Here is an 11,791-nt window from a genome sequence, read left to right as displayed (position 1 = left end):
AGTTCTTCCATCATTCACTCATACTCGGCGGTTACGGTGGAGGCGTAGCCGCCAGGTCGTACCTACGGTCCCTCTGACTGTCACCAGGATCATTCATGCTGGGGGGCCGCAGCGTTAAGGGTCTTGCCCAAGGGCCCCCACTGGGTGATGTTAATTGCTCACCATTGAGATGGTAATTGCCCCCAGTACCAATGTTGATTCCCCACCAGGAATCAAACCCTGGATTCCTGATTCAAACGTGTTCCACAAACACGAGGATGGGGATCATGCAGAACCTGCAGGACGTGGACCTCTACACCCAGGAGGGGCTTCATCCCTGAAAACCCAGAACCGCAGCAGAGTTCATCAGAACCGACATGTTTATTTACATCCGTAGTCAGAACCTTCATGCCTGCAGAACATCCACTCCACCACCGTAACCGTTTCTACTCTCAGCTGGAACAAGTCGTCCACCTGAAGAACCCGTCCTCCGGCGCCGTGGGCCCGCTACAGACCGCTGCGGGTCAAAGTTCAGCGTGGGCTTGTTCTGGCTGGAGGTCCCACGAAGATGATCTCTGGTTCCACTCAGCACCACCCCCCCAGAAACACCTGGACCTTCAGATAGTTCTACAGAATTCCTTTGAGGCAACCCAGATGTTCTGTTCTGATTCTGCAGAACCCGCCAGGCTGGACCATCAAAAGTCCTTGATGCCAAAAACCAAAAGCTTCTTCTGGACCTCTACATCTCATCAGCGTGGGCTGACTTGGAGGCCTCACGCCCATCTTCCTGTTTGGCCGAGGCGTTCAGTGACTGGCTCCGCCCCTCGTTGAAGTCTGCATTTCCTGTTGGCTCCTGGAGAAGGCCCGCCTCCTCCGGAGCTCCTGATTGGCTGGACTCTGGTGGTGATGCGTCAGGAAGGCGGGCGCCATCGTCTGCCGTCGAAGAGCGGTCGGTCAGGATGGACCTGGAGATGACTGACAGCAGAACCTTGATGAGCCCACACCATGATGCTCCCACCTCAAGCCTCTGATCTGCTGAACCGGACCTTCTGCCGGGTCCGGGTCTCTACTGACCTCCTGTGGGTCTGTACTCCTCGTCTGCAGACCGGCGGCCGAACGGACTGAAGCTCGGCATGACGATCAGAGCCAGAGACACCAGGATGATCTGGGAATCAAACACAAGACATGCGGACACTGCACCACAGGAACGCGGCCGTCTGCATGACAGACTCAGATCCTCACCAGTAAGCAGGTGCTGGTCTGAGCTCCTCTGCTGACCGTCTGCCTGATGAAGGTCTGGAGCTGCTGCAGCTGAGAGAGGAGGGACCTGGGGGGACACAAAGACACACAATTACACACAGGAGAGACCTGGGGGGACACAAAGACACACAATTACACACAGGAGAGACCTGGGGGGACACAAAGACACACAATTACACACAGGAGAGACCTGGGGGGACACAAAGACACACAATTACACACAGGAGAGACCTGGGGGGACACAAAGACAAACATTACACACACACACAGGAGAGACCTGAGGGGACACAAAGACAAACATTACACACACACACAGGAGAGACCTGAGGGGGCACAAAGACACACAATTACACACAGGAGAGACCTGAGGGGACACAAAGACAAACATTACACACACACACAGGAGAGACCTGAGGGGACACAAAGACACACAATTACACACAGGAGAGACCTGGGGGGACACAAAGACACACAATTACACACAGGAGGGACCTGGGGGGACACAAAGACACACAATTACACACAGGAGGGACCTGGGGGGACACAAAGACACACAATTACACACAGGAGGGACCTGGGGGGACACAAAGACACACAATTACACACAGGAGAGACCTGAGGGGACACAAAGACACACAATTACACACAGGAGGGACCTGGGGGGACACAAAGACACACAATTACACACAGGAGAGACCTGAGGGGACACAAAGACACACAATTACACACAGGAGAGACCTGGGGGGACACAAAGACACACAATTACACACAGGAGAGACCTGAGGGGACACAAAGACACACAATTACACACAGGAGGGACCTGGGGGGACACAAAGACACACAATTACACACAGGAGGGACCTGGGGGGACACAAAGACACACAATTACACACAGGAGGGACCTGGGGGGACACAAAGACACACAATTACACACAGGAGAGACCTGAGGGGACACAAAGACACACAATTACACACAGGAGGGACCTGGGGGGACACAAAGACACACAATTACACACAGGAGAGACCTGAGGGGACACAAAGACACACAATTACACACAGGAGGGACCTGGGGGGACACAAAGACACACAATTACACACAGGAGAGACCTGAGGGGACACAAAGACACACAATTACACACAGGAGAGACTTGAAGGGACACAAAGAAACACAATTACACACACAGGAAGTGACCTCATGGATGAAGGAAATGACATCACCTGTTGTGTTTCTCCAGCTGTTCCACTTTTCTCTGGAGGTCTCGGTTCTGAGCTGAACACGTTGCCGCCCTGCTCACACACACACACACACCCACACCCACACACACACACACACTATGAATGCAGTGAGGAGGAGGAGTTGTGGAGCTACCAGATGACTGCTCCCTGACAGCATCTGTTCAGGTTCTGACCCAGATCCTTGTTCCTCCGTGCTGCAGGTGTTTTCAGGTGAGCCCCCCCAGTGGGTGGTGGTCAGGGGGCGGCAGACTCACCTGCTCTCCAGTCCATCAATGTACTCCTTCCGGCGGCGCCGGCTGTCCTGGGCCGACTGCTTGTTGCGGATTTTCCGGCGGACCTTCTTCAGGACGCGCTCCTCCGCCTGCAGGGAGGGCCTGGTTAAGCGGGGCGGGGCTCCTAGAGGTGAGGGCGGCTCTAAAGACCCACCTTGGTGAGCGGGAGGCTGTTGGGCAGGGAGACCCCCTCCTGCGTCAGCAGCTTCTGCTCCTCCTCGGTCAGCTGGAGCTGCAGGAGCAGCAGAGGGAGTCGGGGTCAGAGCAGGTCAGACGCCGACCTCAGACAGGAAGTCTTACCGCGTGTCCATCGGGGCTGGGGGGGTACGCAGAGGTGACAAGGCCCGGTCCAGCTACCGGAATCAACGGGCAGGAGTCCGATAGCATCAGCTGAGAGCTCCACCCATCTGAAGGTAGGAGGTCAGAGGTCAGACCGTCGCCACGAAGACGAGGATCATCAGAAACATGCCGGTCCAAAGCACACACGAGGTCAGAACCGCTGTGGTCCATCGGAGCGTTCCGAGTTCTAACAAACTGCTGGTTCCGGCAGGAGCCGGTTCTTCTGGTTCTGCTGGACCCCAGGTCCGGTTTTCCTGCTTGGGGTGGCAGATCCAGTTTTTCAGGATCTGTCAAGAACCAAAGCTTACCGAGCTCGATGGAGATCACGTTGTCCTCCCCAAGACCCGCCTTGGCCCCGCCCAGCCCGCTGATGTCATAAACCACCTGGTAGACGGCGGCTGGGGCTGCTGCCAGGGGGAGGGCTGTTGCCGGGGCGACAGGGCTCTCTCCCAGCGGTTCCTCCGACACGCCACTGTCGCTCTCAGAGGAGGGGTCAGCTGGGGCCGCGCCCCCAAACACCTCGTTTGGATCGACGCCGTGGAGGACCTCCTCTGATTCGCTGTCGTTCAGCGCCTGCGGGGGCGGAGCATGAACGGACCGATCAGTGAGGGGTGGACATTCTGTGACGCTTCCACGCCGTCATCACATGACCACAAACTCACGCTATCGGGGTCCACCACCCAGTCCTGCAGGGGCTTCTCTGAGGCGCTGAAGACCAGGTCAGCACCAACGAGGCAGGTCCCTCCTCCCGCCGCCAGGAACAGCTGACCGCTCTCGGCGTCCATCACCTGGAACGGTCACAGGTATCAGGAGGCGGGGCTTCCTCCCCTCAACCTTACAGGTAAGCCCAGGTCAATCCCACCCGGGGCAACGCAACAGCTGGCAGGTCCAGAAGCACCTAAACATGCCACGATTGGTCAAAGTGGAACCTTTGAACTCTGGACCCGCCCAGAACCAGCAGAACCGGAGCTTCTGTTCTCCCTGAAGAACCCGACTGTGGTCCTACAAACCAGACCTGGAGCGCAGAACCCGTCTGTGCAGGTGACAGGCGAGAGCGTGCAGAACAGGACATCCTGGTACACGAGCGCGTGCACGCTCCAAACAACACACATACGAAACAAACGGCGGGGGAGTGGCACGTGTGAGGGGCGGGGCGACAAAAGAGGACGCAGAACTGGTTTCGATGAGGGGGACAGAACCCCCCCCACTACCACAAACCCACACCGAGGGGGGGGGGGGGGGGGGGGGCAGCTCAGACCACCACCAGAACCCTCTGGACCGCACACAGACAACACCTGGACCGGGTGGGCTCCTGTAGCACCGCGGGTTTGAAACCTGACGTCTCGAAGTTACGTGTAGGCTCAGGTGAGTCCGGACAGGTGGATCATGGGACGCGGCGGATCAACCCGCAGAACTTTGGCTTCCGCGCGCAGCAGCAAAATCAGTTCTGGGCCTGTACCAGAACACAAGAGCGCGGTTGTGGACCTGCTTTGACTGTTGGGTCTTCACCCAGAACCGAACCCCCACCTCTCTGAGCCGAACCCACAGTAGGGTCAAGCTCGGCTGACTCACCGAACAGCGTAAGTCCGCCGCTTATCCCGGTTCGGGTCTACATGTGGGCGGATCCACAAAGCCAGACTGGCCCAAACGAACCCGCAACAGGTCTGCTCAGAGGAAAGGCGGAAGTCCAGCTGGCAGGACAAGCTCCTCCTCTTCCTCAGCTGTTGTGACGTCACTGTCTGCAGGAGCATGTCGCCCCCTGCTGGCGGGAGTCCAGACTGCAGTGTCCAGTTCTGGTTCCGTTTTTCACTGGATTCTTGGTTTAAGCAGGAAACAAAGAAAAAAAACGGATTTATTAAAAAATATTTTCTGACAAAATCAAATATTAAGATTTAAAACGTTTCATCATGAATCTTTCTGACATGAATCTAGAATTATTGATTTTCCTCTGAGAGAACTTTTTGTTTTGAAATGATTCCACATCTGAACATCGTTTCCTTCCGTTTATTTCTGTAAATAAATGAAATATTTCTGTCCGGACAGTAAAGGTTTGAGATCAGAAACGTTTCAAACTTGTCTCATCTAAAAAGCCACATTTCCACACGAGCAGGATCCTCAGAGGGGGGCCAACGGGTCTGTGACATCACTGCAGAACATCCCACAAATCCTCTCTGCTTCCCAGCATGCAGTTCTGTCCCCACCATCAGAACATTCTGGAGCTCGAGTCTTGTCTGCGGTCCTGCAGCTGCAGCCGTCTGCAGAGAACTTCCTGCAGCTGCAGCCGTCTGCAGAGAACTTCCTGCAGCTGCAGCCGTTTAAGAGATGAATAACAGACGGAAGGTTTTCTTCAAAACTGTAAAACTTTATTAAAGGAACAGGAGAACATTCAAACACTCAGAATCATTCAGGTAAAAAAAGCACTAAAGTAAGACCAGCGGGGGAGGGAGGGGGGGTCTTCTGCATCTTCATGTGATGATCTGGAAGGAAACAGACACGACGTCAGGACCAAAACCTGTTTCACACAAATCATGACATCCTGTTCCTCCAAAGAACTTTCAAAATAAAACCATGCGTTGTGTGCATCGTTGTGTGCATGTGCGCGCGCATGTGTGTGGTCACTCACATCCTTAACGGTCTGTTTGATGAAGTCTTTCCTGCTGCTCAGGTCGTGTTCTGGAAACATGTCAAAAACCTGAAACACAAGCAGACCTGTTAGCCCAGACAGAACCACGGGCAGGTTCTGGTCCGCCTCCTACCTTCTGGCAGATCTTCTTCATGGTCATCTCCTCCAGGTCGGCGTCTCTCAGCAGCGTCTGCAGCGTCTCTTTCAGCTCCGCGTCGCTCAGACTCGTCTTCACCATCTTGATGAGCGGCAGGTCGTCTTCAGAGTCTGCAGACAAACGCAGGTCAGAGGCTGCAGCTGCGTCTGCTCTTCTCTTTGTTGATTTAAAAGGTTTAGGTTGATCATGAACCCCGGGGTGCATGCAGGTGCAGCTGCAGGTGCACCTGCACACCAAGCTCTGACAGGATAACCTGCAGCCAGTAGCTGACAGGAAGCAGGTTTTCAAAACAAAACTAAATCATGAAAACGGAGGAGTTCGTGTTTTTAAAGTGCACGTCTGAGACGTGTGCACGTTAGACAGACGCCTGCACATGCTCAGTACTCCTCACCTGTGTCTGAGGCGTTCTGGATTTTGGCTGCAGACGGTGGCGGAGCGGCTCTCTTCTTTCTGGGCTGCAGAGACCAGAACCATCAGAAGAACCAAAGGTCAGCATCTCCTCTGGGATCAGACCCCCCCTCAAAGTGCAGCTGAAAGGTTCTCGTTGATCTCGTCAGGTCTTCAGAAGCAGAAACGTTCTCTTCTACCCTCCAGTTGCTCTGATGGAAGAACCTTCTCTTCCTGAAGATGAAGAGGAGTCTTCCTCACCTGCTCCAGCTCCTCTGAGCTCCTCTTCTTCACCCTCCTCTTCTTTGTTGGCGTCTCCTGGGACTTGGCCGTCTTCTTCTTGGTTCGGTCCGAGTCCGACCTGGAAGACTGGTGAACCCAGATGACTTCTGGATGCTGCTCTGTGATTGGTCAGTCTCTGCTGTCAATCAATATTGACTTACCTGCTCTTCATTGTCTGATCTCTCTGAGGGCTGCTCCTCTTCATCAGCAGGTTTCTCTCCGTCAGACTCTGCCGCCGTAGCCGAAGCTCCCGTCTTCTCGTCTTCGTCCTCGTCTTCGTCGTCGCTGCTGGAGTCCATGACGATGGCTTTGGACTTGCTTCCTGTTCTGGACTTCTTGGGGCTGCAGGAGCTGCGCTCTCTGGGCCTGCTCTTCTTCTTGGAGTCCTCACTGGTCAGCTTCTTCTTGGACCTCCTCCTCTTCTTCACAGGAAGGCGCTGAAGGAGGAAGCAGGAGGTGCTGAGAGGAGCAGCTGAAGGAGGAAGGTGGCTCCTCTCCAGAGGAGCCGGGTCCTCCTTGGGGTCCCAGGTCTGGACTCACCTTGCCGCTGTTCTTGGGCGCCAGCAGGAAGCTGAGGATCCTGTGGATGAGGTCGGCGTGGGTGCCCTTCTTCTCCAGGTCCAGCACGGTGCAGACCACCTTCAGCTTGCTGTTGCTCAGGTTGGAGCTCCTGTGGAGACGAGCGGCTGTGGTTTCTGCCAGAGACCAGCGGACCTTCTTCCGGCTCTCACTCACTTCAGCAGCTTGTCCCGTTTCCGGTGGAACTGCTCGCTGTCCGCCTGGAAGGGGAACCCGTTGAAGAGACGCAGGTTCCTCTTCATGGTGGACACCTGGAAGGGATTCGGTCAGCACAACGTTCTCAGCGGACCGGGCCGCCTGTGGGCTTTACCTTCCCGGGTCGGTCGTACAGGATGGAATGGAGCGGCTTCAGGTCTGCTGGCTTCATCCTGCTGATCTGGTGGGCGGTGCGAGGAATGTCCCCCAGCTTGTCTCCAGTACCTGCAGGGCGGGAATCGAACCTGTGGTCAGCTGCTGGTCCACAGTGGTCGGGCTGGCTCCGGCCGCTCACCGTCTCCGATCTTCAGCTTCTCCTTCTGCTTGGGGGCTTGGAGGTCCAGCCTCTCCACCGTCTTCTTGGCCCGCTTCCCCTGGAGGACGTCGCCCCCCCCGGCTGCAGCAGAGCAGACGTTCAGCAGCAGGTACGCAGGTGAGCTCACCTGAATAGCTCCGTCGTCCTCACAGGACTCCGTGGATCCGCTCCGGTCCGGACCCGCCTCCTCACGGTCCTCCTCAGACGCCGCGGAGCTGCCCATGGCGGCGCGAGTCCTGCAGATGATGACATCACCGTTACAAACAATGACATCACACACAGCCTTTGATTTGAGCTCACCGGAACGGACAGAACCAGAGCCGTTCCAGGAGAACTTCTACTCTGTAGAAGAAAACGCTTTGGTTCTGATCCGCGTGTGGTCGCGTTCCAACCGGGTTAGAAACACGATCGGCGGTAAAATTCCATGAAACCGTTTGGTCGTCTTCATCCTGAACATTGCAGACGTTACACCAGCGGGTCACGTTCAAGTCTCTGCTGAGGAGCTTCAGACTAACGTTTTCCAAAGGGAACTTCCATCAAGTGCATGGGCGGGGTCAAAGGTCACAGACACCGCTAACCTGAAACGTTTCCTTATTCCAGGGTAGAATGACAGGACCGGCTGCAGAACCCAGTTCTCCCGTTGGCGGGTCAGTTAAGGCGGAACCTTAAACACCTCTGATCCGGACCCAGAAGACACGGATGTAAAGAACTGGAGGATTTAGACGGATCAGTCGTGATTTTCACTAACATCAGTCCGGACGATCCTTTATTCCAGGATCCGTAGTTTTAGGAGGACGAACTCTGCAGTCCGGACCATCGTTGATGTTTTTATGCATTAAAGTTCATCTGTTGATCCGATTCCAGAGTCGTCTTTTACTGATGAGGTCCTTTTTAGACAAAACCCAAAAAGCTGTGTTGTTTTGTGGGACACAGTTTCTGCAGAGCTCATCAGAAATTCTGTTGTGGGCAGGAACGCTTAAGCCCACCCCCACATCCCATCATCCCTCCGTTAACTCTCTCCTGCTAGCTTACAGCCCCTCACGACCCAACATTAGCAGTGTAACAGCAGCATCAGAGCCATCCAGCCGTCCGGTTCTGATCCAGATTCCAGCTCAGACCAGGAAAACAGAGACGACCATGAATCGGTTGGTCTGCAGGTGGATGATCGGAAAGGGGCGGAGCTTTGAGACTGCGGCCCCGCCCATTGTAGCTCCTACCTCACACCTACAAGCGTTTTCAAACAGTCTTTTTTTTCATCTGCTCCTGATTCACAGCGACTTGGAAACAGAAAAATCCATTTATATCTTAATGTTCTTTATGTCTCCATCATCAAAAACAGCGTTTTTCATCAGAGGGGTTTTCATCCACACAGTGGCTGCATGTATGTCCGTCATCTGTTATTGATAAAGGAAAGGACTCCATTTGGGCCATTCCTACAGACTCCCTACTTTCAGGCGCCACGCGCTCAGTTTCAGGGCGTGCACGTGGGTAGGTGCGCTTAAACAAAAGAAGAAAACTAAGCATAAAGTAGAAAAGCTCAGATCCTAGCCGCGCGCCGCCGGTTAGTTCCCCATTGAGCATGCGCAGAAGAGCTCAGTTCGAAACAAACAATCGTTTGAGCGGCGCGCGCGCGCTGCACGCACTGACTTAACTGCCGTGTGACGCGAACGGCGGCAGTTCGGAGACACGTATAGTAACGGCACGAATCCCGCGAGCTGTGGAAACGTTCACCGTTTCATGAAGACCCGCGCGCGGCTTACCTGTCACTGCGCCCGTTTGATTTCACGATGGCGGTTTCTTTCGAGGGCGGGGCTTACAGCGGCCGCTCTGTTCATTGGACAGTCTTCTTTTTCTGGTTCAGGCGGGTTGGTCCCGCCCCCTACCGGTCTGGAGGACCAGAGGAAGTTTCTTTTTGCTTACATTTTAATTTACTTTATTTATTTTCTTTTATTGAAAAAACACTTGAGGTTTACAGTATTGTGGCAAATAATTCAACACGTTACAATTACAACAGGAATAGAAAAATGTAAACAACATTAAAAAAGTTTAATACAGAAAAATACTTAAAAAGATAAAAAGATTAAAATAAAATAAAATGAGGGGCTCACATGGATATCGTAATGATCAATAACTTAGGAGATTACCTCTGATACTTTGAAGTTCCATCGTTTATTTTCCATGACGTTAACGGATGAAAAAAAAGAGCAGACTTCTTCATGATTTTAAGGAATCGACATTTATGTTTAGAGAATTTACCCAAAAAATTACAACATTTAGAATAAGTTCTGTGTTTTTGTTTTCTAAAATAAACCCAAAAATAATGTCCTTAATAGAAAAATTCTGCTAAACGTGGAATCTTGGGGAAAAGCCAATAATGTAAATTATTCCAAATGACATTAGAAGGAAAACATTCAGAGAAAAGTTGCTCAGTTGTTTCATCTCCACATGAAGAAAACAACAGGTTTCAGGAATTCCAAACTGTTTTCTTAGTAATTCCTTGGAAGGGTAAATACCTGAAAAGGTGTTAAAGTGGACTTCCTTGGCTTTAGGAGGGATGGGGGGGGGGGGGGGGGGGGGGGTTGAAATATTTAGTTCCTATTTGTTTATTTTCTGAATTATTAAAATATTGGGTTAAATAGTCAGGATTTGAGATGCAGGGAAAATATGTTTCATTCAAACATTCTCTGATGTGGTGGTTGGGGGGTTTGGACGTTGCTGTGTTGTGTCCATTAACCAGAAGCGTGGAGACAGCAGGACGTCTGTAGATGACATCATGAAACAGATCAGAGACTGATTTACAACATTTTGAGGGACGGCATTAATAATGTTTTCAAAATCTTTTCTATTTGAATCATATTTAGCTGTGAAATCATCCAAAGACATGCGAGTAGCATTGTATAGGTAACCCTTGTTCTATCCTAGACACTTTAACGTTGGGAGTGGGGTCATCTAGACCCACTAGACAGTGCTCTGAACCTTTTTTCTTCAATGATTTGTGATCTTCACTGGTGTCCATGGATTACAGGAAATCTTTCCACCTTTATCCACCTTTGTCATGGTAGGAGAACACCTCAATGGAAGGGGGGGGGGGGTCATCTAAGATAGCACAAGGGTTAATTAGATGCATTAAGGACCAAATTCCATTTTCAAACCATGTTGAAACAAAGATGGATTTGTTTCTAATAGTGATGCATCTGCAGTTCCATAGAGGAGTTTTGTGTGGACTGTAGTTATGTCTAGAAATGAGTTTCAATACAGAAGAACCTGCTGATAAAAAGATGAGAGTTGGATGGGAAGTGTATTGCTGTTGAAATCACAACTGAGTAAAAACTGGATTCTAGGTTGGAAAATATTTAGTTAGGAATAATAAACCAAGTGAGCTACAGTCAGTCCTCCTCGTGTCTCCACGAGTCCTTCAGACCTGCAGCTCCTCCTCCAGCTGAGGTCTGAAGGACTCCACTGTTCAGAACATTCAGATTTTGCAAAACGAACATGAATATCTAACTACAGAATCCATCCTCACATTCAGGATTTCTTCCTGGTTCAATCTTCTCCCCCCTAAAAGAAAAAGACATTCTCTAAAATAATCAGTCAGGAAATGACTGAAACCCCACAGACCCTCCCACCTGTACAGGTGACTAGTGATGAGGACACCGCCCCCCCTCCCCATCAGGCTGGAGGTCTAGAACCCTGCTGGCCAGAAGAAACCTCTAGAAAAAATCCCAAACGCTGATCCTCTGCTTCCTTCATGACAGAACACAGACTTTCTGTTCTTCCGGTCTTTTTTTTTACAAACATTCTTCGTGACATAAAGGTGTTTTTTTTCTTACATCATGTTTTTTGTTTGTGTCTATCCATGAAAAACCCAGAGGGGAGGAGCCAGAACAAAAAATAACATTTGAACTCATTCTGGTTCTCCTGCTCCTGAGTGACACCAGCTGGTTCTGTAAGAAACTCTGTGTTTCCATCCGTCCCGGATCCCACAGTTCACTTTAAGAACCTCTGAGGGCAGAACCCGACTAAACCCAACCAGAAGAGAATTCTTCTAGAAATCCAAGAGGTAAACCCATTCCCACCTCCTCCCATGTTCATGTTCTGAGAGCAGAACCTGTGAGAAGAACGTCTTCCTCTCACAGGTTCTGAGGGAAGAACTTCTTCTTCTTCGT

General features: G+C 51.9%; 2 protein-coding genes across 6 annotated transcripts; both read right to left on the bottom strand.

Annotated features, from left to right (window-relative positions):
- Positions 1-341: 341 nt before the first annotated feature.
- Positions 342-5,159, bottom strand: creb3l4 (cAMP responsive element binding protein 3-like 4). Of its 3 annotated transcripts, XM_078933739.1 has the most exons (11): positions 4,659-4,797; positions 4,382-4,539; positions 3,749-3,874; positions 3,395-3,659; positions 3,048-3,154; positions 2,902-2,979; positions 2,730-2,836; positions 2,458-2,526; positions 1,222-1,306; positions 1,054-1,144; positions 342-954 (listed from the first exon to the last, which is right to left on the bottom strand). In XM_078933739.1, exons 3-11 carry the CDS (start codon positions 3,869-3,871, stop codon positions 719-721), a joined length of 1,161 nt encoding a protein of 386 aa, XP_078789865.1. In that variant the 5' UTR covers positions 3,872-3,874; positions 4,382-4,539; positions 4,659-4,797; the 3' UTR covers positions 342-718. The 3 variants fall into 3 exon arrangements, with proteins under 3 accessions (XP_078789865.1, XP_004086725.1, XP_078789866.1); XM_004086677.5 differs by lacking the exon at positions 4,382-4,539 and having other exon boundaries at positions 4,659-5,159; XM_078933740.1 differs by lacking the exons at positions 2,458-2,526; positions 4,382-4,539 and having other exon boundaries at positions 4,659-5,159.
- Positions 5,160-5,427: 268 nt separating this feature from the next.
- dek (DEK proto-oncogene) lies at positions 5,428-9,525 on the bottom strand. 3 transcript variants are annotated; one of them, XM_023964545.2, is made up of 12 exons: positions 9,386-9,525; positions 7,776-7,861; positions 7,605-7,706; positions 7,425-7,534; positions 7,271-7,365; positions 7,076-7,205; positions 6,697-6,972; positions 6,515-6,622; positions 6,258-6,321; positions 5,843-5,976; positions 5,710-5,778; positions 5,428-5,563 (listed from the first exon to the last, which is right to left on the bottom strand). In XM_023964545.2, the coding sequence occupies exons 2-12, from the start codon at positions 7,846-7,848 to the stop codon at positions 5,552-5,554; spliced, it is 1,173 nt and encodes a 390-aa protein (XP_023820313.1). In that variant the 5' UTR covers positions 7,849-7,861; positions 9,386-9,525; the 3' UTR covers positions 5,428-5,551. The 3 variants fall into 3 exon arrangements, with proteins under 3 accessions (XP_023820313.1, XP_023820314.1, XP_078789864.1); XM_023964546.2 differs by having other exon boundaries at positions 7,926-9,399; XM_078933738.1 differs by having other exon boundaries at positions 8,204-9,393.
- Positions 9,526-11,791: the final 2,266 nt, after the last annotated feature.

This window comes from Oryzias latipes, chromosome 16, assembly GCF_053564925.1.
Source record: "Oryzias latipes strain Hd-rR chromosome 16, Olatipes_Hd-rR_3.1".
Lineage (NCBI taxonomy): Eukaryota > Metazoa > Chordata > Actinopteri > Beloniformes > Adrianichthyidae > Oryzias > Oryzias latipes.
Note: the sequence above shows the minus strand (reverse complement) of the source record. Positions and strands in the feature narration are given on the sequence as shown.

Bases quoted from the DNA above. Each gene is read 5' to 3' on its own strand.
- creb3l4 (XM_004086677.5), bottom strand. From the start codon at position 3,871: ATGGACGCCGAGAGCGGTCAGCTGTTCCTGGCGGCGGGAGGAGGGACC. The intron at 1,145-1,221 runs GTGAGGATCTGA...TTTGATTCCCAG, and splicing joins AGACCAGCACCTGCTTACTG to ATCATCCTGGTGTCTCTGGC. The intron at 955-1,053 runs GTCAGTAGAGAC...TTCTGCTGTCAG, and splicing joins GGAGTACAGACCCACAGGAG to TCATCTCCAGGTCCATCCTG.
- dek (XM_023964545.2), bottom strand. From the start codon at position 7,848: ATGGGCAGCTCCGCGGCGTCTGAGGAGGACCGTGAGGAGGCGGGTCCG. The intron at 6,973-7,075 runs GTGAGTCCAGAC...TTCCTCCTTCAG, and splicing joins CGCCCAAGAACAGCGGCAAG to CGCCTTCCTGTGAAGAAGAG. The intron at 6,322-6,514 runs GTGAGGAAGACT...TGGTCTCTGCAG, and splicing joins GCTCAGAGGAGCTGGAGCAG to CCCAGAAAGAAGAGAGCCGC.